This window comes from Bubalus kerabau, chromosome 6 (genome assembly GCF_029407905.1).
Source record: "Bubalus kerabau isolate K-KA32 ecotype Philippines breed swamp buffalo chromosome 6, PCC_UOA_SB_1v2, whole genome shotgun sequence".
In the NCBI taxonomy this organism is placed as follows: Eukaryota; Metazoa; Chordata; class Mammalia; order Artiodactyla; family Bovidae; genus Bubalus; species Bubalus kerabau.
The window spans coordinates 96,052,231-96,078,354 of record NC_073629.1 but is presented as its reverse complement, the minus strand read 5'-3'; the positions used below and the strand labels follow the sequence as shown (position 1 = coordinate 96,078,354).

The following is a 26,124-nucleotide window of genomic DNA, read 5'->3' as shown; positions in this document are numbered from 1 at the left end:
ACTGGGGAAGACTGGTAGAGAAATGGCATGGGAAGGAAAATCAAAAGTTCCATTTTAAATATGTTAAGCTAAAAATGCCAATAAGGTATGCAAGAATAAAAGGGAACTACCAATTTGGTTATACAAATTCAAAGACGTATAACTTAGCAATACATATTTGGGAGTAATCAGAAAATTAATGGCATAGAAATAGAAAATATCACTTAGGGAGAAGAGTACATAAACAGTCAGCCCTCTGTATCCATAGGTTCCACACCCAAGGATGGAAAATACTTGTAAAAATAAAAATTCCAGAAGCTCCAAAAAGCAAAACTCGAATTTGCCACACATCAGCAACTATTTACATAGCATTTACTTTGTATTAGGTATTATAAGTTATCTAGAGATCATTTAAAGCATAAAGAGGATGTATAGGTTATATGCAAATACTATGCCATTTTATATAAGGGGCTGACTTTATTTTTCTGGGCTCCAAAATCACTGCAGAGGGTGACTGCAGCCATGAAATTAAAAGATGCTTACTCCTTGGAAGGAAAGTTATGACCAACCTAGACAGCATATTGAAAAGCAGAGACATTACTTTGTCAACAAAGGTCCGTCTAGTCAAGGCTATGGTTTTTCCAGTAGTCATGTATGGATGTGAGAGTTGGACTATAAAGAAAGCCGAGCACTGAAGAATTAATGCTTTTGAACTGTGGTGTTGGAGAAGACTCTTGAGAGTCCCTTGGACTGCAAGGAGATCCAACCAGTCCATCCTAAAGGAGATCAGTCCTGGGTGTTCATTGGAAGGACTGATGTTCAAGCTGAAACTCCAATACTTTGGCCACCTGATGCGAAGAGCTAACTCATTTGAGAAGACCCTGATGCTGGGAAAGACTGAGGGCAGGAGGAGAAGGGGACGACAGAGGATGAGATGGTTGGATGGCATCACCAATTCATGGACGTGGGTTTGGGTGGACTCTGGGAGCTGGTGATGGAGAGGGAGGCCTGGCATGTTGCGGTTCACTGGGTCACAAAGAGTCGGACACAACTGAGCGACTGAACTGAACTGAACTGAACTTGAGCATCCATAGATTTTGGTATGAGGGGGAAGATGCAGGAACCAATCTCTTATGGCTACTGAGAAACAACTTACCAGAACACATTGGGGTTTAAGAACATTTTGAAAATGTTTGCCTTTCTTTTTACAAGCTACCAAAAATGCCGGGTAGGTAATTCAAAACCATGGGTTTCCCAATAAATGAATGGATAAATGATATAGCTATGTAAACTAATGCATTTTGCTGTTTTATTTCTACCAAGGTTGTTGATTTACTTAGTCAATACTTCTTTTTATTCTTAAATCTACATTTCAATTAGAACAGCCAAAAAGGACCAGGTGTCAGTCAACTATAGCCTGTGCAAAAATTCAGCCTACTACTTAACTTTTGTATGTCCTGTCAGTTAAGCATGATTTTTGCATTTTTAAATGTTTGAAAAAAAATCAAAAGAAGAGTAGTGTCTGATATGTGAAATTATATAAAATGAAGATTTCTATGTCCACAAATATTGATTTAATCCAACAGTCATGCTCACTGGTTCATATATGGTTTACAGTTATTTTCATCTATGATAGCAGAACTGAGTGGTTGCAACAGAGATTCCATGGTCCACAAAGCCTAAAATATTAACTACCTGGCTCAGTACAGAAAAAGTAAGGTAACTCCTAATGTTGTTGTTGTTCAGTCGCTCAGTCGTGTCCAACTCTTTGGGACCCCGTGGAGTGCAGCATACCAGGCTTCGCTGTCCTTCATCATCTCCGGAGTTTGCTCAAACTCATGTCCACTGAGTCGATGATGCCATCCAATCATCTCATCCTTTGTTGCCCCCCTCTCTGCCTGCCTTCAATCATTCCCAGCATCCGGGTCTTTTCCAATTAGTTGGCTCTTCACGCTAGGTGGCCAAAGTACTGGAGTTTCAGCTTCAGCATCAGTCCTTCCAATGAATACTGATTTCCTTTAGGATGGACTGGTTTGATCTCTGTGCAGTCAAAGGGACTCTCAAGAGCCTTCTCCAACACCACAGTTCAAAAGCATCAATTCTTCGATGCTTAGCTTTCTTTATGGTCCAACGCTCACATCCGTACATGACTACCAGAAAACACACAGCTTTGACTAGACGGACCTTTGTCGGCAAAGTGATGTCTCTGCTTTTTAATGTGCTGTCTAGGTTGGTCATAGCTTTTTTCCCAAAGAGCAAGCACCTTTTAATTTTATGGCGGCAGTCACCATCTGTAGTGATTCTAGAGCCCAAGAAAATAAAGTCTGTCACTCTTTTCATTGTTTCCCCATCTATTTGCCATGAAGTGATGGGACTGGATGTTATGACCTTAGTTTTGTGAATGTTGAGTTTTAAATCACCTTTCTTACTCTCCTCTCTCACCTTTATTAAGAGGCTCTTCAATTCCTCTTAGCTTTCTGCCATTAGGGTGGTGTCATCTACATATCTGAAGTTATTGATATTATTATAATATCAATAACCTCTAATATAGCACATCACTAATTTTTACTTAAATTTATAAGTATCTTGTCAACCTGAAATTCCTATAAATAACTTAATGAAGTACTCAGAGTATCTCCATGTATCAAATGAACTCACATACAAATTTTTATAAGCACAATGTCTATCAGAAACTGTTGACAGAGAGTTGAACTGAAAGTTGAAGATTTTAAGTTCATGCCTGGTATTTAAATATCAACTCAGTTACTAGTGTGAAAAGATTTAGTTATTTCTATTTCAAACATCTAAAACTTTACTTAACTCATTTCTTTCCATCCTTTACCACTCACTCTGTCAGAAAAAGAATGTGCATAAAATATTTTATGCCTGAGGCTGAAAATGGGTGCTTGAGAATAGCAACTACGAGCTTAAAATTGCAACATTTTGTGTAAACTCTTAAAATATAACTCATCCATGCACCTGACCCTATCCACCTAACAAAGAAGCATTCTCACCATTTAAATTTTCTAAGTTAAAAATATTTCCTATTACCTTTTTGTTCCATATAAATACTTGATATAAACATATATGGGCTTCCCTAGTGGCTCAGATGGTAAAGAATCCACCTGTACTGCAGAAGCCCTGGGTTCCTGCATTGCAGAAATCTGCAATGCAGGGTTCAATCCCTGGGTTAGGAAGATCCCCTGGAGAAGGGAATAGCTACCCACTCCAGTATTCTTGCCTGGAGAATTCCAAGGACAGAAGAGCCTGGTGGGCTACTACAGTCCATGGGGTTGCAAAGAGTTGGAAACAACTGAGTGTCTAACACTCACTTTCATAAATGTATATATACTGGGTATGACTTCTTTCAAGCCAACAAGTAACTGTTTAGAAAATTATTATTCCAAGGCAATTACTGACATCATATGAGGTTTGAGAAAAGGATAAAATGCTCTCAAAAAAAGATGTCAAGTTGACTTCTATAAAATACTTATAAATAGGAAAAATATGCCAAAGAGTGATTTCACTTATATACCTAATGAGCGTTGCTGATTAACAATGAAATGTTTTAACTTGAAAAACACTGTTTGCTGTATTCTTAAACAAAGTTACTATTACCAAATCTCCATTTGTCATATGTAACAACATTAACAAAAAACAATTTTATACTTTAGTCAATAGCATAACTTAATTTTCTTTTATTTCTAGGTAATTATGAAACTCACACTGTCTTCCACGTCTCCAGTCTTCCAGCCTTTTAATAGCATTTTAGACATAGGTATCTGAAGTTCACTTTCTAAAATCTGTTTAATTTCTCCTGTACAAATAAGAAGAGACCAAATATTAATAACAAAATAATACAATCAGTATTTATTCATATCCAAAGCTAGTACTAATATTAGGGATATGGTTCTCAAGTCAATGACATTTGTTTCATGAATGAATATGAAAAATTTCAGTAGTCCAAACTTCAAATCTTGATCATACAACATGATGCCCCTTTGAAGAAGTGAAGTTTCAACATTATAATAAAAAACTTAATAATTAATTAAGCAGTTTTTTTAAAAAGAAACAGATATCAGTGATGGGGTTTTGAATAGAAACAATCTATTTCAAACCGACCAATATGTGATCAGCATATGGTGGGAGTAGTCAGTAAAGAATAAAACTTGAGGCATTATAGTATAAGGAAAGCAAACTGTGCAATGCAGTTTGGGGTTGAAGTCTTAGCTTAAAGAAATAAAAGAACTTGTCTATTCTTAGTTTTTGTATCTGTAAAATGGGATATAATAATGTCTATCTTATCTACCTCTAAGGTTCAAGGATAGAGGAGACAACAACCATGAAAGTAGCTGGGAAAAAAAAAACCAAAACAATGCATATAATCTAGAAGACAATTTAAACTGTCTTAAAAAAAAAAGGAACAGAATTTAAGAAAAGAAAAAAAAGTTATGTTGGATCAAATAAAGAAGGCTTTGTGAGACAGGTGAGACTTAAACTCAAGTTTCAATTGTAGCTGGATTAAAACCAAGCATGAAGTATACTAGGGTTTTGTGAAGGAGAACCAAATCAAAGGAAAGGATATACTATTCGGTGAAGGAAAAGACCAAAATGTAAAAGCAAAAGTGAAAATGATACTAATCAGAAACAGTAAAGAAACACAATTTTTCCAGCATGCTACAAAGTACTTTTCAAGAATCAAGTCTACTTATTAATTAACCAGCTCATTTCTGCTTCTACAGTACAATAAACAGATCATTAAATCAGAATGTACAAATATTTCATGTATATGCTTTTATTAGATTGGTTAGTCTATAATTTTAGATTAACATGCAATGCAATTCCATTTATAATAAGCGATTGAACACTGCAGAAAATGATCATACTATACATTAAAAAAAAAAGTAAATCCATGCTGATAAAGGAAAAGAAGGAAGGTGGAGCTTACCCTACATAAGTTCTATGGAATCACAGTGGTCTAGGTAAGCAAGGCTACAATCAAACCCTTCATGGCCTTCAGTTCAGTCAGTTCAGTCATGTCCAACTCTTGGCAACCGCATGAACCACAGCACATTAGGCCTCCCTGTCCATCACCAACTCCCAGAGTTCACCCAAACTCATGTCCATCGAGTCGGTGATGCCATCCAACCATCTCATCCTCTGTCGTCCCCTTCTCCGCCTGCCCTCAATCCCTCCCAGCATCAGGGTCTTCTCAAATGAGTTAGCTCTTCACATGAGGTGGCCAAAGTACTGGAGTTTCAGCTTCAACATCAGTCCTTCCAATGAACACCCAGGACTGATATCCTTTAGGATGGACTGGTTGGATCTCCTTGCAGTCCAAGGGACTCTCAAGAGTCTTCTCCAACACCACAGTTCACAAGCATCTATTCTTCGGCACTCAGCTTTCTTTACAGTCCAACTCTTACATCCATACATGACTACTGGAAAAGTGTCCTTAGTGACTTTTTTTTTTTGCTTTCCTAAGAAAATTCCTATCTGGGCACTTTGGATAGTGATTAAACATCATAAAAGAATTCTGATTCAACATTATACTTTAGAAGCACAAAATACATCGACTTTGACCTTCAAAAATATCACTGTTGAGAAAGGATTGTTCTCTTCATGGAAATAAGAGAAAGGTGAGCCGTATTTCTTATGTGATTGTGATTGTGTTAGGTCCCTCGGTTGTGTTCAACTCTTTGCAATCCTATAGACTGTAGCCCACCAGGCTCCTCTGTCCATGGAATTCTCTAGGCAAGGATACTGGAGTAGGTTGCCATTCTCTTCTCCAGGGGAGCTTCCTGACCCATGGATTGAACCCAGGTCTCCTACATTACAGGCAGATGGCACTGCCACTATAGTACCCCTATATGTGAAAACTGATGATATGTAGATTTCATCAAGGAACACTCCACTAACTGCCAAGCATATATGAGATACAGGTTTAATATCCAAAATATATAAAGAACTCACATAACTCAATAACCAAAAGCCCCTAAATAATCAAACTAAAACTGAACTGATTTAGACATCTTTCCAAAGAAGACAAAAAATGGCCAACAGGTACATGAAAAGATGCACAATATCACTAAATACTAGGGAAATACAAACAAAAAGCCATAATGTGGTATTATCTCACATCTGTTAGAATGGCTACCATCAAAAAGACAAGAGATAAGTGATGGTGAGGATATGAAGAAAAGAGAACCATTGTGGGGTTGCTTCCTTTTATTCTTACTTTGCTGGGATTTAATTACTTAAAAATTTTTTTAAATAAATGAAATTTTAAATGTTTTTTAGTCACTAAGTTGTGTCTTTTCAACCCCGAGGACTGTAGCCTGCCAGGCTCCTCTGTCCGTGGGATTTCCCGGTCAAGATTACTAGAATGGGTGGCCATTTCCTTCTCCATGAGATCTTCCCAACCCAGGGATTGAACCTACATCTCTTTTATTGGTGGTGGATGCTTTACCACTGAGCCACCAGCAAAGCCAAATATTGTTGTTAAATATTGTTGTCAATGCTTTTGACAAGCCAAATATTGTTGTCAAATGTTTTTCCCTCCATCTATTAAAATGATCAATAGATTTTCTCTCCTTCATTGTACTAATATGGTGAATTAATAATGGATTATATAAAAACTGTTAAACAAGCCTTGTATTCCTGAGTAAAGCCCACTTGACCATGAGGTGTCATTATACATATCTATATTTTTGTTACATTTAATGAGTTCAATTTATAAATATTTATAAAGGATTTCTGCCTCTAGACTGCCTCTAGAAATATCAGTCTATAATAGTTTCATTTTCCTATAATGTCTTTGATTTTAGTATCAGGGTTAATGCTGATTACATAAAATAAATTAAGTAATATTTCATCTTTCTCTATTTGTGAATGATTTCTAACACTTCTTCCTTAAATATTAGAGACTTTACCAGTGAACCCATCCGGGCTTGGGGTTCACTTTTTTTTTGGAGGAGGAGGAAGGGGGGAAGGGAGTGAGGAAGGGAGCAGGGAAGGCTTTGACTGTTATAGCTTTATATATTAGATGTAGAGCAATTAAGATTTTAAATTTTTTCTCTGTCAACTGTGGTAACTTACACCTTTAAAATAATTTTTCTAGCTTTTAAAGTGTTTTATGTAGCTTTTAAATTTTCTAGCATGAATCCATTCTTAATGTTGCCTTATAATCCATTTAATGTTTGTAGGTACCTTTCATTCTCAATATGTTTAACTTGTGTTTTCTCTCTTGTTCTTATTCACATTAGCAAGAGAATTACCACCTTTATTGAGCTTCTCAAAAAAAAAAAAAAAGCTTTAAGTTGTGTTCATTTAGTTCATTTTCTCTATAATGTTTATCCATTTTCTGCTTTATTGATTTCTATGCCTGTGTCTATGTATGTATAAGTTTTTCCTTTCATACTTACTTAGGGTTTGATTTGCTCTTTTCAAAAACATTTAAGTTTTATTATGACTGGTAAAAAACAAAATACATATATTCACAATCTATAATTTGGTAAGTTTTAACAAATATATAAAGTAGTAAAAACATCATCATAATCAAGATTATGAATTTATTCAGCAACCCCAAAAAGTTTTCTTATACACCTTGTTAACTCTTCCACACTACCCCTTTCTGTATCCCCAGGGAACCAGTGATTTGATTTTTGTGATTGTGAATTGGTTCAAATTATCTAGAATTTTAGATAAAAGGAATTTCAGAATATACTTTAAAAATATGGCTTTCATTCAAAATACATTGTCTGAGATTCCTCCACATTGTTACATGTAATGACAATGTTTCTTTTATTACTAAATAGTATTCCATTGTATGAATATAAAACAATTTGTTTATCCATTCACTGGTTTATGGACATTTGTTGTTTTCCACAGTTTCAGGCTACAAATAAATACTTGAGGTTACAAATAACATACATGTCTTTGATGGGACATATGATTTCATTTCTCTTGGGTAAATACCTAAGAGAAGAATGGTCAGTGTATTTTTAACTCTGTAGGAAAAAACGGTGATGTCTTCAAATTCACTGTGACAAATTTTTACTGTGATGTCTTCAAGTTCACTAATCTTTTCTTCTTCAATGTCTAATCTTCTGTTAATCCCACTTTGTATGTTTTTCATCTCAGACATCACAGTCTTAACCTCTAGACATTCAATTTGGGCTATTTTTACATTTTTAGTCATTTATGATTTGAAATCTTTTCTCTCTTTTTCTGAACTTAAGTAACAGTTATAATAATTGTTTTAATGTCCTTATTTGCTAATTCCAACATCTATGTCAATTCCAGGTTTTTTTTTGGTTAACTGATTTTTCTTTATGGGCCAGGTAATCTTTATTGGATGCCAGACACTGTGAATTTTACCTCGATGGGTGCTAAATATTTTCTTATTCCTATAAATATACTTGAGCTTTATTTTGGGAGGCAGTTATTTGAAAATAGTTCTGTCCTTTTGAGTCTTTGCTTTTAAGATGTTGTACCACATGAGCGGTATTTAGGACTAATCTTGACTATACTAAGACAAAAGCCTTCTTAGTACAGTTAACTCTTATTAAACAACACAGGTTTGAACTATGAGGGTTCACTTACACATGGATTATTTTTCAACAGTAAACACTACAGTATTATACAATTTGCAGTTGGCTGAATTGCAGTGGATGAGGTACTGCAGATAGAGAGGAAAAGGGTATATAGAGGGCTGACTATAAGTTATACATGGATTTTAAGCAGTGCAAAGGGTTGGTGCCCCTAACCCCTGAGTTGTTGAAGAATCAACTGTACTCCATCCAAAGCCTCATGACTTATGAGGTTTTCTAGTCCAGTTGGTAAATGTATATTTGGTTCTCAAAAGCAGAAGGGTGGGGTGGAGTGGGGACACTTTTCTTATTTCTCATTGCTTTCAGAACTTTCTTCTTATATAAATAAACATGTGAACCGTAAATTTCCCTTCCATACCACTTTGTCAGAGAAGGCAATGGCACCCCACTCCAGTACTCTTGCCTGGAAAATCCCATGGATGGAGGAGCCTGGTAGGTGGCAGTCCATGGGGGTCGCACAGAGTCAGACATGACTGAGCAACTTCACTTTCACTTTTCACTTTCATGCACTGGAGAAGGAAATGGCAACCCACTCCAGTGTTCTTGCCTGGAGAATGCCAGGGACGGCGGAGCCTGGTGGGCTGCCGTCTATGGGGTCGCACAGAGTCAGACACTACTGAAGTGACTTAGCAGCATACCATTTTGTCAGCATAAAACAAATGTTGATATGTGATGTTTCCATCATAACTAAAAATATTTTCTAATTTCCTTTGTGATTTCTTTGTTGATCCTTAGTTTACTTAGAGATATGTTAATTACCTCCAGAATTCTTGTCTGGAGAATCCAATGGACAGAGAAGCCTGGCAGGCAAGAGCCCAGAGGGTCCCAGACAGTTGGACATGACTGAAGCGACTTACAATGCACACTTGTAGGTTAATTACCAAATATATCAGAATTTTCAAGTTTCCTTTGATTTCTATTTTAATTCCACTGAGTCAGAGAACATACCTAACATGACTTTTTAAGTCACTTTGGGTCACTTTCTGTGACTTGTTTCATGGCAGAGCATTTTTTTTAACCTTAACGAATGTAGCAAATGCAGGTGAAAAGAATATAAATTTTCCTATGGTTATGAGAGGGCTTCCCAAGTGGCTCAGTGGTAAAAGAATCCCCCTGCAGTGTAGGAGACCTGGTTTGATCCCTGGGTCAGGAAGATTCCCTGGAGAAGGAAATGGCAACTCACTCCAGTATGCTTGCCTGAAAAACTCCAGGCACAGAGAAAGCCTGGTGGGCTATAGTATAGTCCATGTGGTGGCAAAGAGTTGGACATGAGTAAGTGACTGAGCATGGATGCACACACAGTTTTAAGAAGCATTTTATCTATTTCACGTAAGTAAAATTGGTTGATACACTATTCATATTTTCTATCTGTTGTTTTGAACATTACTATGGGAAAGGAGTGTTTTTATGCCCAATTACAACTGTAGTTTTTTTCCTTTTCTCATTGCAGTTCTAGTGATTAGTTTTTGGTACACAGACTTTGAAAGTTGTTATTATATATACACACATTTAGGATACTTATGTCTTTAGGATTAACTGACATTTTCATCATTATGAAGTGTTCCCATTTAGCCTTCATAATAGATAGTACTTGCACAGAATTTTAGTTCATTTAGTATTAACATAATATGTGATTAACAGAACACATATATTGGTTACTATTTTCTTATTTATATTTCAATCTTATACTTTCTATTTAAAGTGGATTTCTTATACATATATAATTGGTTTTTCTTTGTTATACAGTCTCACAATCTCTACCTTCTCATAAAGATGTGAAGATAATTTAATTATCTATATGCTTATTTGTTTTCTATTTGTCTTGATTTTTATTTCTTTTATCATCTTCCTCTACCTTCATTTGCAAATATTGAATATATTAGGTATTTTCATTTCATTTCAACCCTTAACTTAATTACTTTAATGTGTGTTTCATTGTTTTAGGGATGGTCTAGGGTTTACAATATGCATATTTAATTTCACACAGTCCATCTTCAAATAACACAGGACTTGTCTGACAAAAACATACTTCCATTCCCCTTTCCTGTTGTGTTCTTTCCATAACTTTACACCTATAAAGTCAATTATCTTTTAAAGAAATTTAAACGAAAGAAAAAATATACTCATATTTTTACCATTTCTCTTCATTTCTTTGTATTAATCTAATTTCCTATCTGGTGTCATTTTCTTCAGCTTGAGGAACTTACTTCGATAGTTTAATAGCTCTTGTAGCTTTTGTATGAAAATAAAGTCTTAATTTAGTTTTCATTTCTGAAAGATATTTTTGTTGAATATAGCATTCCAGATTGACATTTTCTTTCTTTGGCACTTAGAAACGTCATTATATTGTCTCCTGGCTTGCACTGCTTCTATTACAAAGAGTGTAGTCATTATTTTGAAGGCTTCCCAGTGGCTCAGTGGTAAAGAATCTGCCTGCCAATGCAGGAGATGCAAAGATGGGAATTCGATACCTGGGTCAGGAAGATCCCCTGGAGTAGGAAATGGCAACCCAATCCAGTATTCTTGCCTGGAAAATTCCATGGACAGCGGAGCCTAGCAGGCTCAATGAATGTCTGTATTTAATGGTTCGCCTCTAAGGAGTGTAGAAGTTTATTTTGACGGGTCCTTAAATTTCATGCATATCAGGTTGATCCATTTGAGACTTCTTTACAACACTATTTTGGTGGATCTAAAGTAGTGATTCTCCAAAGTATAATTGATAATTTTGGGGAATTCCTTGAGAATGTATAAAATTAATGATCACTATGTTGACAAGCATTATCTCAATTCTATCACTAAGTGACTATTAGTTACTAACCCAATTTATTGGCCCTCTCTGAGACTCGAATTCCACATTAATTTAAAAAAAAAGCTAAGAATGTATTTCATATTAATGTCACCTGTTACCATTTTTTAATGGAAAAAAAAAAAAAAAAACTTAACACAACACAGCACCAAAAAGTAAAAACTGCCCCTAAAGAAAATTGAGACTTAGTCTCCCAGTAAACGCAAGAAAATCATACCTGTCACCTAGAAAATGAGAAATAATATATCATGTGACTTTCTCTCAAGCACAAATCTCAAACGTGAATTTTTGCCTTCTTTGTTCAAATCACACTTTTTTTGGTAATATCAGAAATCTTCCAGTGCCTCTATTCTCTTCCTTATTTTAAACGCTATAAGCCATCAACACCTAGAAACATTTGTTTCAACTATGAAACTGCTCTTTTGAAAAAAATCGGACTAAGATTCTGTAGCAGAAGCAGCATATTACATATTAGATACTAGGGGCTAGACAGGACCCAGCTCAGAGGCTTTTTAAAATCATCCTGGGATACGACTTACCCATGAACAACTAGTAAGTTAATGGCAAAACCTACAAGGCAATGTTCCATTGCTTTTCCCTCCAAACATTTTCACCTCAGATACCCAAAGGTACAGTCGTTGTATATCTTGCTGCTCAAACATACAAATTTAAACAAAAAGATCACTACTGTAACACCTATAGTTATCAACAGAATCATAAATATGTGACAACTTACAGAGTCTGAGACAAGAGGGTTCCAGAAAATGCTACTCAGTTTTAGGTTATATACAGTATATCACAGCATCATCTTTCAGGAATGATGGAATTCCAGTTGAGCTATTTCAAATCCTGAAAGATGATGCTGTGAGACTGCTGCACTCAATATGCCAGTAAATTTGGAAAACTCAGCAGTGGCCACAGGACTGGAAAAGGTCAGTTTTCATTCCGATCCCAAAGAAAGCAATGCCGAAGAATGCTCAAACTACCGCACAATTGCACTCATCTCACACACTAGTAAAGTAATGCTCAAAATTCTAAGACAGGCTTCAGCAATACGTGAACCATGAACTTCCAGATGTTCAAGCTGGTTTTAGAAAAAGCAGAGGAACCAGAGATCAAATTGCCAACATCCGATGGATCATGGAAAAAGCAAGAGAGTTCCAGAAAAACATCTATTTCTGCTTTATTGACTATGCCAAAGCCTTTGACTGTGTGGATCACAATAAACTGTGGAAAATTCTTCAGTTCAGTTCAGTTCAGTTGCTCAATCGTGTCCGACTCTTTGCAACCCCATGATTTGCAGGACGCCAGGCCTCCCTGTCCATCACCAACTCCCAGAGTTCACTCAGACTCACATCCATAGAGTCAGTGATACCATCCAGCTATCTCATCCTCTGTCGTCCCCTAATCCTCCTGCCCCCAATCCCTCCCAGCATCAGAGTCTTTTCCAATGAGTCAACTCTTTGCATGAGGTGGCCAAAGTACCGGAGTTTCAGCTTTACCATCATTCCTTCCAAAGAAATTCCAGGGCTGATCTCCTTTCGAATGGACTGGTTGGATCTCTTTTCAGTCCAAGGGACTCTCAAGAGTCTTCTCCAACACCACAGTTCAAAAGCATCCATTCTTCAGCACTCAGCCTTCTTCACAGTCCAACTCTGACATCCATACATGACCACTGGAAAAACCACAGTCTTGACTAGATGGACCTTTGTTGGCAAAGTAATGTCTCTGCTTTTGAATATGCTATCTAGGTTAGTCATAACTTTCCTTCCAAGGAGTAAGCGTCTTTTACTTTCATGGCTGCAGTCACCATCTGCAGTGATTTTTGGAGCCCCCCAAAATAAAGTCTGACACTGTTTCCACTGTTTCCCCATCTATTTCCCATGACGTGATGGAACCGGATGCCATGATCTTCCTTTTCTGAATGTTGAGCTTTAAGCCAACTTTTTCACTCTCTACTTTCACTTTCCTTCTTCAAGAGACAGGAATACCAGAGCACGTGGCCTGCCTCTTGAGAAACCTACATGCAGGTCAGGAAGCAACAGTTAGAACTGGACATGGAACAACAGACTGGTTCTAAATAGGAAAAGGAGTACGTCAAGGCTGTATATTGTCACCCTGCTTATTTAACTTCTATGCAGAGTACATCATGAGAAATGTTGGGCTGCAAGAAGCACAAGCTGGAATCAAGATTGCTCGGAGAAATATCAATAACGTCAGATATGCAGGTGACATCACCCTTATAGGCAGAAAGTGAAGAGGAACTAAAAAGCCTCTTGATGAAGGTGAAAGTGGAGAGTGAAAAGTTGGCTTAAAGCTCAACATTCAGAAAACAAAGATCATGGCATCTGGTCCCATGACTTCATGGGAAACAGATGGGGAAACAGTGGAAACAGTGTCAGACTTTATTTTTGGGGCTCCAAAATCACTGCAGATGGTAATTGCAGCCATGAAATTAAAAGATGCTTACTCCATGGAAGAAAAGTTATGACCAACCTAGATAGCATATGAAAAGCAGAGACATTACTTTTCCAACAAAGGTCCATCTAGTCAAGACTGTGGTTTTTCCAGTGGTCATGTATGGATGTCAGAGTTGGACTGTGAAGAAAGCTGAGCACCGAAGAATGGATGCTTTTGAATTGTGGTGTTGGAGAAGACTCTTGAGAGTCCCTTGGACTGCAGGGAGATCCAACCAGTCCATTCTGAAGCAGATCAGCACTGGGATTTCTTTGGAAGGAATGATGCTAAAGCTGAAACTCCAGTACTTTACCACCTCATGCGAAGAACGGAGAAGGCAATGGCACCCCACTCCAGTACTCTTGCCTGGAAAATCCCATGGACAGAGGAGCCTGGTAGTCTGCAGTCCATGGGGTTGCTAAGAGTTGGACGCGACTGAGCGACTTCACTTTCACTTTTCACTTTCATGCATTGGAGAAGGAAATGGCAACCCACTCCAGTGTTCTTGCCTGGAGAATCCCAGGGACAGGGGAGCCTGGTAGGCTGCCGTCTTTGGGGTCGCAAAGTCGGACACGACTGAAGCGAATTAGCAGCAGCACTTAGCAGCAGGCAAAGAGTTGACTCATTGGAAAAGACTCTGATGCTGGGAGGGATTGGGGGCAGGAGGAGAAGGGGACAACAGAGGATGAGATGGCGGGATGGCATCACTGACTCGATGGATGTGAGTCTGAGTGAACTCTGGGAAGTTGGTGATGGACAGGGAGGCCTGGTGTGCTGCAATTCATGGGGTTGCAAAGAGTCAGATACGACTGAGCAACTGAACTGAACTGAACATGTATTTGTCCTTTTCTGCATCTGGCTTATGAAACATTTAGCCTAATAATGTCTTCAAAGTTCAGCCATGTTGTAGTAAATAGCAGAATTCTGTTTCTCTGTAAAGCTGAACAATTTTCTACTCTATCTACATATCACATTTTGCTTATCCATTCATCAGTCGACAGTCAGTTGGGTTGCTTCCACTTTTTGTTCTGATTTTCTGTAAAAGCTCCTATTTTCCATTATTTTGGATATATACTCAGAAGTGAAACTGATAGATTATGTGGTAATTCTATGTTTAATTTTTTAGAGAACTGACATACTATTTCCCCAGAAGTTGTACCATTTTGCATTCCTACCAACAATGCACAACACTTCCAATTTCTTCATACCCCAAAAAAAGCAGATTTTAAAGCATCAAATTGCCAACATTTGTCACTTTTTGTTTGGTTGGAGTTATTTTTTATATATATAACAGTCATTTTAATGGGCATGAAGTGGTATCTCAGTGTGGTTTTGATTTCCACTTCCTTAATGATTCACGATGTTCAGTATCTTCTCATGTGCCTACCAGTCACCTGTATCTTTATTTGGGGAAATACCTATTCAAGTCCCTTTGCTTGTTTTAAAAAATTATTATTGTGATATAACTGACATATAACATTGTATAAGTGTAACGTATACATGTGCTGATTTGATATATTTAGATACTGAAATACAATTACAACTATAGGATTAGCTCTATCACATCACTTGGTTTTTTGTAGTAGGAACTACTTTAATTGGTTTTTTGTTGTTGTTATTAAGTCATAGGGGTGGATACTAATTCTGGATACTAATCCCTTATCAGATATATGATTCACAAATATTTCTGCCATACTGTAAGTTGCCTTTTTACTCTATAGACACTGTTCTTTCATGTATAACTTTTTAATTTTGATTAGGTCTGATTCACTTGCTTTTTCTTTTGTTCCTGTGCTTTGGTGTCATAAATAATAAATCATTCCAAAACCCACTGCCTTGAAGCTTTTTCCCTATGTTTTCTAAGAGTTTTATAGTCTCAGTTCTAATGCTGAAGTCTTAGCGAGAGTTCTATTTTTTTTTAATATCACAAACTACTGGCAAGACAACAAATTAGTATATTGTTAATGGCAATTTAAAAAAAGATTTCTCCACAGAGTAATTTGGTAGAATATATCTAAAACTTTTAAAGTGTGTATCACCTCTCATGCAGAAGTACACCTCTAGGCATCTTTACGAAGAAAAATAATCACTGAGGTTCAGCAAAGTTCACTATAGCATACTACAGTGAAAGATCAGGAATGAGGGAAGCTCAAAATAACCAGCAAAAATAAAATAGTATAATAAATCATAGTACAGGTTTTAAAAATTATATGATTCAATGGTATTTTAAAATATAGAAAATGACCATGATGTAATATTGCAACTAAAAAAAAAAAAGCAGATTTTAATGCATCAAACATAGTCTATCTCAATTTTGTAAAACATTTATTTATATAAAAGACATAGAATGAAACTGGGAATAAATGCAGCAAAATGTTAACTGTAGTTAAAAGTAGAATTACTGGCAATTTTTACTTTTTTCACACTTTTATTCAATTCATAAACATTCTACAATCAACATTGGAGCAGGAATATGGTTGGAAATGAATTATTTCAAAACAGAGCAAGGCAATTTCTATCCCAGGATTCAAGAAAGAAAGGGGAGACAAAGAAGCTAATATCTATTGAAAGACTTTCTTCTAAGTGCCAAATTTCAACCACATATATTGAATAGTAATAGGAACTTGTTACTTTTTCAAACAAAAAAAATCTACTAGTAGAGCAAAGAATTAAAAAGGAAACAGAAGAGAGGAACGCTATTAACCAAGGGTATTAAAACAGCAAGATAAGAAATAGTAAAAGAAGGCATAAACTGCTTATGTTGAAAATGGAAACGGTGATGCACGAGACAGTAAGCTGAAAAAAAGACTCTTTAGCAGTGTTTCTTAAGATGTAGTTCTTCAATTTCTTCACAATAACCTAGTTTGTTTCTAAAAATGCATATTTGTGGGCTCTACCTTGTTACAGAATTAGAATCTAAATCTATGGGGTGCAACCCAGGACTTATACATTTAATCACCCCCCATCCCCTTTCCAAGGTGATTTTTATGCATATAAAATTAGTAACATTCTTATGGAATTTAATAACTAGTAGAACCTGAAGATGACAGGGATGAAGGAACAGAAGAAATGGTTGAGCTATGAAGAACGCTGGTACCAGCTCCATGTTGCTGTAGACTCTTCATAATCCACAGCCTTGCCACACAACTGCTGCTTTATACTTACTTTACCTTGACAATCACTTTTGCCTCAAGTCAATTGCTTTTCATCATACTACCTAACCGCTTAATTTGTTCTTTAGGGAGTATATTTGATTAACCTCTGAAGCTGTTTACCTTAAAACTTAATAAGCATTTTAATGTCAAGCCTATCCTTCAGGGACTAGAAGAGCACTTGAAGGCATACAATGGAATCAGAACCAGGTATTTACAAGGTAAGGAAAGCAGTAGGGCTAGAAAGGTAGGATAAGACCAGATAATAAAGGGTATATGTTTCCATACAAACTATGAAATTATTTGTTCTAGTTCTGTGAAAAATACCATCGGTAGCTTGATAGGGTTTGCAATGAATTTATACATTGCTTTGGGTAGTATACCCATTTCCACTATATTGATTCTTCCAATCCACGAACATAGTATATTTCTCCATTTATTTGTGTCATCCTTGATTTCTTTTGACAGTGTAGAGACTCCTTAAAAAACTGGAAATAGAACTGCCATATGACCCAGCAATCCCAGTGCTGAGCACACACACTGAGGAAACCAAAACTGAATGAGACACATGTACCCCAATGTTCACTGAGGCACTGTTTACAATAGCTATGACACGGAAGCAACCTAGATGTCTGTCGGCAGACAAATAAGGGAGTTGTGGTACACATACACAATGGGATATTTCTCAGCTATTAAAAAACAAAAGAACACATTTGAGTCAGTTCTAATGAGGTGGATGAAACTGGAGCCTATTATACAGAGCGAAGTAAGTCAGAATGATAAACACCAATACAGTATATTAATGCATATATATGGAATTAATAAAGATGGTAATGATGATCCCATATGCAAGGCAGCAAAAGAGACATAGACGTAAAGAACAGACTATTAGACTATGTGGGAGAAGGCGAGGCTGGGATGATATGAGACAAGAGCACTAAAGCGTGTATATTACAATATGTAAAACAGATGACCAGTGCAAGTTCAATGCATGAAGCATGGCACTCAAAGCCAGTGCTCTGGGACAATCCAAAGCGATGGGGTGGAGAGGGAGGTAGGAGAGGGGTTCAGGATGGGTGGGGTGGGGTAGGGGGTGGAGTGCACATATGCGCCTGTGGCTGATTTATGTTGATATGTGGCAGGGGCCCCCACAGTGTTGTGATGTGACTGTCCTCCAATTAAAATAAATAAATTAATTTTTTTTAAAAAGGGTATATGTATGCTAGGCTAATGTACTAGAACTTAACCGCAGTTAATCTCTTAACTCTGGATCTGATTTTTTTTCACTAGTTTTACCTTTTCAGAAAGTTATATAAATGAAATTATAGATTTCCTTCTGTATCTGGCTTTTTTTACTTAGCACGATATTTGAGATTCAACCATGCTATAACCAGCATCAGCAGTTTATTCCTTTTTGTTGCTAAATAGTACTCCATTGCATTGTTGTACCACAAGGTGTTTACTTATCAATTGATGGACAACTGAGGTATTTCCTGTTTGGGGTCATTATGACTAAAGCTTCACTGAACATTCATGTAGAAGTCTTTGTGGGGAAATGTTTTCATTTCTCTTGAGCAAATATCTAGAAATATAATCACTAGGTCATATGGGTAAGTATGTTCTAATTGATAAGATTCTATTGTAGCATACCAAACTCCAAAACGTTTTTTTAAAACTATATCATTTTGTATTCCCAGAGCAATATATGAAAATTCTAGTTGCTCTGCCTCCATGTCACCCTTTAGCATTTCAGTCTTTCTAATTTTAACCATTCTAATAGTTGTCTGGTTGTTTCTCGTTATGATTTTAGTTTTCATTTTCCTAATAACTAACAGTACTGAATTTTTTTCATGAGATTATGTTCTACCTCTCCAACAAAAAGATTTTTTTAATATTATTTTTTACCTATGTATTCTTTGAAAAAGTGTTTAATAGACTCTTTTCCCCATGTTTTATGGGCTGTTTATCTTCTTCAGATTGAATTTTGAGAGGGCTTCCCTTGTGGCTCAGCTTGTAAAGAATCTGCCTGCAATGCAGGAGACCTGGGTTCGATCCCTGGGTTGGGAAGATCCCCTGGAGAAGGGAAAGGCTACTCACTCCGGTATTCTGGCCTGGAGAATTCCATGGACTATACAGTCCATGGGGTCACAAAGAGTTGGACACAACTGAGCGACTTTCACTTTCATTTTAGGTATCCCAGATATAAAACCTTTATAAGGCATGTGTTCTGCAAATATTTTCTTCCAATATTCTTCAGCTTGCCTTTTCATTTCTTTAAAGAATATCTTTCAAAGATGAGAGTGTGTAATTTTGATAAAGTTTAATATTTCAAATTTTCCTTTAGATTTGTGTTTTTTCTGTCCTAGGGATCAAGGGGAACTTGGCCTAGCCCAAAGTCACAAAATCTTCTTTCAGAAATTTTACAGTTTTAGCTTTTACATTTAGGTCTGTACACTATTTTGGATTAATTTTTCTACGTGGTATAAGGGTAACGTGGAGGTGATGCTGATGTGGCTGTCTTTTTTTTTTTTTGTATTTCAATGTCCAAATAGTACCAATTCCACTTGTTGAAAAAACTATTCTCACTAAAATGAATTAACTTACAAAGTTGTAAAAATCTGACTGACCAAGTATATGTAGGTCTATTTCTTGACTTTATTCTGTGCCAATGACCTATCTATCTTTGTTGCCAATACCATACTGACATGGTTACTATTTTAAAATGAGTCTTAAAATTAGGTGGTATAAAGCTAAAAATGTTTGATTTTTTTCAAAATTCTTTTGACTATTCTATACCATTTGCATTTCAATATAAATATTAGAAAAAACTTGTCAGTATCTATTTTTTATAGCTGGAATTTTTACTGGAATTGCACTGATTGTATAGATTAATATGAGACTAAGGACCCTTTAATAATATTGAGTCTTCCAATTCATGAATGTAATATATCTTTCCATTAGTTTAGGTTTTTAATTCATCAGGAATGTTCTATAGTTTTTCGTTAGAGGCCTTACATATATTTTGTTATATTTACCCTAGAAGGTGAAAGTGTTAGTCCCTCAGCCATGTCCAACTCTTTTGAGCCCCCATGGACTGGCCTACCAGGCTTCTTTGTCCATGCAATTCTTCAGGCAAGAATACTAGAATGGATAGCCATTCCCTTCTCCAGGGGATCTTCCCGACTCAGAGATCAAACCCCCATCTTCTGCAATGAGGCAGATTTTTTTACCATCTAAGCCTTCAGGAAAGTCCTAAGTCTTTTAAAAAATATTTTTATAATATAAAATATAAGTTTTTAATAACACTTTAGTTTCCAATTATTTGCTGCTAGCATAAGGAAATGGAGAAGGAAATGGCAACCCACTCCAGTGGTCTTGCCTGGAGAATCCCAGGGATGGGGGAGCCTGGTGGGCTGCCGTCTATGGGGTGGCACAGAGTCAGACACGACTGAAGCAACTTAGCAGCAGAAGCATAAAGAAATACAATTGATCTTTTATATATTTACTTTGTATCTTGTTAACCATAGGAATTTCAATTATTAGTTCTAGTACATAGCTTGTAGATCATCTGGGGCTTTCAACATAGATTACTATGTCATTTTTGGATAAAGATATTTCAATCAATATTTTATTTCTTCTTCTTTCTTGCATTCTAACCTAGGACTTCGAGTACAATGTTAAACAGAAATGGTAGGAGGGATCTTCCTCGCCTTGTTCTTATTCTTAGGTTGAAAGCGTTTGATCGTTTATCATTAAGTATTATACTAAGTATAGGATTTTTATACATGCCCTTTATCAGGTTGAGGAATCTACCTTTAATTCCTAATTTTGAAGAGTTTCTTTCAAATGGATATTGAATTTTGTTAAATGCTTTTTCCGTATCTGTTAAGATGACTGTATGGGATTTTTAAAAGTCTCTTGATAAGGTACATGATTTCCTAAAGCAAATCAACCCTAAATATCCACTGTAAGGACTGATGCTGAAGCTGAAGCTCCAATACTTTGGCCACCTGATGTGAAGAGCTGACTTATTGGGAAAGACTCTGATGCTGGGAAAGACTGAGAGCAGGAAGAAAAGGACGGGCAACAAAGGATGAGATGGTTGGACAGCATCACCAACTCAATGCACATGAGTTTGAGCAAACTCTGGGAGATGGTGAAGCACTATCTTCACTATCAGAAGCACACAGAGAAGCCTTGTGTGCTGCAGTCCATGGAGTCTCGAAGATCAGACACAACTCAGTGACTGAACAACAACAAGGTACATTAAATTTTTTTCAGTCACAGGAGTGACATGATTCTAATTCTATTCATGATAGGTAACTTTTCATAGGTTGCAATTTATTTTTAATGAATTGGATATGTCTATATGCCTTACTAATTTCTATGAAGATAAATGTTATGCCAGTTTTCTTCTCCGTCTTATACCTAGGATTGAATACAATATCTAGATCACAGTAGAAAATGCATACTCAGTGATTAAACAACATGTAAACAAATGCAAGACACCAATTGCTATTAAGAAACTGCTAGAATGGAGAAAGACCAAAAGTGGAAAACATAATAAGACTATCTCAATGAGGGTTGATATTTCCACAACAGAGTAGTTCAGGGGTAAAGGATCTAACCTGATTCAGTTCAGTTTAGTCGCTCGGTCGTGACCAACTACTTGCGACCCCATGAATCACAGCACGCCAGGCCTCCCTGTCCATCACCAACTCCCGGAGTTCACTCAGACTCACATCCATCGAATCAGTGATGCCATCCAGCCATCTCATCCTCTGTTGTCCCCTTCTCCTCCTGCCCCCAATCCCTCCCAGCATCAGTCTTTTCCAATGAGTGAACTCTTCACATGAGGTGGCCAAAGTACTGGAGTTTCAGCTTTAGCATCATTCCTTCCAAAGAAATCCCAGGGCTGATCTCCTTCAGAAGGGACTGGTTGGATCTCCTTGCAGTCCAAGGGACTCTCAAGAGTCTTCTCCAACACCACCGTTCAAAAGCATCCATTCATCAGCACTCAGCTTTCGTCACAGTTCAACTCTCACATCCATACATGACCACTGGAAAAACCACAGCCTTGACTAGACAGACCTTTGTTGGCAAAGTAATGTCTCAGCTTTTCAATATGCTATCTAGGTTGGGCATGACTTTTCTTCCAAGGAGTAGGTGTCTTTTAATTTCAAGGCTGCAGTCACCATCTGCAGTGATTTTGGAGCCCAGAAAAATAAAATCTGACACTGTTTCCACTGTTTCCCCATCTGTTTCCCATGAAGTCACGGGACCAGATGCCATGATCTTCATTTTCTGAATGTTGAGCTTTAAGCCAACTTTTTCACTCTCCACTTTCACTTTCATCAAGAGGCTTTTGAGTTCCTCTTCACTTTCTGCCATAAGGGTGGTGTCATCTGCATAACTGAGGTTATTGATATTTCTCCCGGCAATCTTGATTCCAGCTTGTGCTTCTTCCAGCCCAGCGTTTCTCATGATGTACTCTGCATAGAAGTTAAACAAGCAGGGTGACAATATACAGCCTTGACGCACTCCTTTTCCTATTTGGAACCAGTCTGTTGTTCCATGTCCAGTTCTAACTGTTGCTTCCTGACCTGCATACAAATTTCTCAAGAGGTCAGATGGTCTGGTATTCCCATCTCTTTCAGAATTTTCCACAGTTTATTGTGATTCACACAGTCAAAGGCTTTGGCATAGTCAATAAAGCAGAAATAGATGTTTTTCTGAAACTCTCCTGCTTTTTCGATGATCCAGTGGATGCTGGCAATTTGACCTCTGGTTCCTCTGCCTTTTCTAAAACCAGATTGAACATCTGGAAGTTCACGGTTCACATATTGCTGAAGCCTGGCTTGGAGAATTTTGAGCATTATTTTACTAGCATGTGAGATGAGTACAACTGTGCAATAGTTTGAGCATTCTTTGGCATTCCCTTTCTTTGGAATTGGAATGAAAACTGACCTTTTCCAGTCCTGTGGCCACTGCTGACTTTTCCAAATATGCTGGCATATTGAGTGCAGCAATCTCACAGCATCATCTTTCAGGATTTGAAATAGCTCAACTAGAATTCCATCACCTCCACTAGCTGTGTTCGTAGTGATGCTTTCTAAGGCCCACTTGACTTTGCATTCCAGGATGTCTGGCTCTAGGTGAGTGATCACACCATCGTGATTATCTGGGTCATGAAGATCTTTTTTGTACAGTTCTGTGTATTCTTGCCACCTCTTCTTAATATCTTCTGCTTCTGTTAGGTCCATACCATTTCTGTCCTTTATTGAGCCCATCTTTGCATGAAATGTTTCCTTGGTATCTCCAATTTTCTTGAAGAGATCTCTAGTCTTTCCCATTCTGTTGTATTCCTCTATGTCTTTGCATTGATCACTGAAGAAGGCTTTCTTATCTCTTCTTGCTATTCTTTGGAGCTCTGCATTCAGATGCTTATATCTTTCCTTTTCTCCTTTGCTTTTCGCTTCTCTTCTTTTCACAGCTATTTGTAAGGCCTCCTCAGACAGCCATTTTGCTTTTTTGCATTTCTTTTCCATGGAATGGTCTTGATCCCTGTCTCCTGTACAATGTCACGAACCTCAGTCCATAGTTCATCAGGCACTCTATCTATCGGATCTAGGCCCTTAAATCTATTTCTCACTTCCACTGTATAATCATAAGGGATTTGATTTAGGTCATACCTGAATGTTCTAGTGGTTTTCCCTTTCTTCAATTTCAGTCTGAATTTGGCAATAAGGAGTTCATGATCTGAGCCACAGTCAGCTCCTGGTCTTGTTTTTGCTGACTGTATAGAACTTCTCCATCTTTGGCTGCAAAGAATATAATCAATCTGATTTCAGTGTTGGCCATCTGGTGATGTCCATGTGTAGAGTCCTCTCTGTGTTGTTGGAAGAGGGTGTTTGCTATGACCAGTGCATTTTCTTGGCAAAACTCTGTAAGTCTTTGCCCTGCTTCATTCTGTATTCCAAGGCCAAATTTGTCTGTTACTCCAAGTGTTTCTTGACTTCCTACTTTTGCATTCCAGTCCCCTATAATGAAAAGGACATCTTTTTTGGGTGTTAGTTCTAAAAGGTCTTGTAGGTCTTCACAGAACCGTTCAACTTCAGCTTCTTCAGTGTTACTGGTTGGGGCATAGACTTGGATTACTGTGATATTGAATGGTTTGCCTTTCAAACGAACAGAGATCATTCTGTCGTTTTTGAGATTGCATCCAAGTACTGCATTTCAGACTCTTTTGTTGACCATGATGGCTACTCCATTTCTTCTAAGGGATTCCTGCCCGCAGTAGTAGGTATAATGGTCATCTGAGTTAAATTCACCCATTCCAGTCCATTTTAGTTCGCTGATTCCTAGAATGTCGACATTCATTCTTGCCACCTCTTGTTTGACTACTTCCAATTTGCCTTGATTCATGGACCTGACATTCCGGGTTCCTATGCAATATTGCTCTTTACAGCATCAGACCTTGCTTCTATCACCAGTCACATCCACAACTGGGTATTGTTTTTGCTTTGGCTCCATCCCTTCGTTCTTTCTGGACTTATTTCTCCACTGATCTCCAGCAGCATACTGGGCACCTACTGACCTGGGGAGTTCCTCTTTCAGTATCCTATCATTTTGCCTTTTCATACTGCTCATGGGGTTCTCAAGGCAAGAATACTGAAGTGGTTTGCCATTCCCTTCTCCAGTGGACCACATTCTGTCATTTGTCATAATGTGGTCATTAGGACCACATTTCCTAATCTGATTAAGAAAACAAAAAACAGACAAACAAAAATGTCAAAGTTTCTACATGCCCAAGCTATCTGGAGAAATTTAGGCCAATATCAGCAGCCTACATCAATCAGGGTGTGAGTTATTGTCATCACCAAACTAGGAAATGAAGGCCAGGAAATCTGCTCTATTTCTCCCTGGTTACCACATATACTTGAATTAACCTAAAATTTTAAGTTTCCTTGATCCTCTGCAAACCAGAAATTATTTTCCAAGTATACAAAGAAATTTCCAAACCAAATCTGTTTGTGTATCAGCTTGAAAAGTGAAAGTGAGAGTTGCTCAGTCGTGTCTGACTCTTTGTGACCCCATGGACTATACTGTCCCTATAATTCTCCAGGCCAGAATACTGGAGTGGTAGCCTTTCCCTTCTCCAAGGGATCTTCCCAACCCAGGGATTGAACCCAGGTCTCCTGCATTGCAGGCAGATTCTTTACCAGCTGAGCCACAAGGGAAGCCCAAGAATACTGGAGTGGGTAGCCTATCCCTCTCCAGCGGATCTTCCCAACCCAGGAATCAAACCAGGGCCTCCTGCATTGCAGGCGGATTCTTAACCAACTGATATTAAACCATCAGTTTAATATCCTATAATAGCATAATTGCCTAAAATGGGAGAGAAGGTCAGAAGAGGTATGCAAAACAAAGTATAAGCTCAAAAGTACAACAATCCTAAAATACCAAGATATACTAAGATGTTTGTTTTTATTGAAGTGTAGTTGATTTACAATGCTGTGTTAGTTTCTGGTGTACAGCAAAGTGACTCAGTTTCAGTTCAGTTCAGTCCCTCAGTCGTTTCCGACTCTTTGTGACCCCATGAGTTGCAGCATGCCAGGCCTCCCTGTCCGTCACCAACTCCCGGAGTTCACTCAGACTCACGTCCATTGAGTCAGTGATGCCATCCAGCCATCTCATCCTCTGTCGTCTCCTTCTCCTCCTGCCCCCAATCCCTCCCAGCATCAGAGTCTTTTCCAATGAGTCAACTCTTCGCATGAGGTGGCCAAAGTACTGGAGTTTCAGCTTTAGCATCATTCCTTCCAAAGAACACCCAGGACCGATCTCCTTTAGAATGGACTAGTTGGATCTCCCTGCAGTCCAAGGGACTCTCAAGAGTCTTCTCCAACACTACAGTTTAAAAGCATCCATTCTTCTGTACTCAGCTTTCTTCACAGTCCAACTCTCACATCCATACATGACTACTGGAAAAACCATAGCCTTGACTAGACGGACGCTTGTTGGCAAAGTAATGTCCCTGCTTTTGAATATGCCATCTAGGTTGGTCATAACTTTCCTTCCAAGGAGTAAGCGTCTTTTAATTTCATGGCTGCAGTCACCA

The 26,124-nt window shown here is 37.6% G+C and overlaps 1 protein-coding gene across 1 annotated transcript in view; it reads right to left on the bottom strand.

Moving 5' to 3' along the window:
- FAF1 (Fas associated factor 1) overlaps positions 1 to 26,124 on the bottom strand; it is a 505,390-nt gene that overhangs the window by 302,833 nt on the left and 176,433 nt on the right. Inside the window, exon 5 of the mRNA XM_055585945.1 lies at positions 3,705 to 3,796. Coding sequence (XP_055441920.1) covers positions 3,705 to 3,796 — 92 coding nt within the window. The remainder of the gene's footprint in view (positions 1 to 3,704; positions 3,797 to 26,124) is intronic.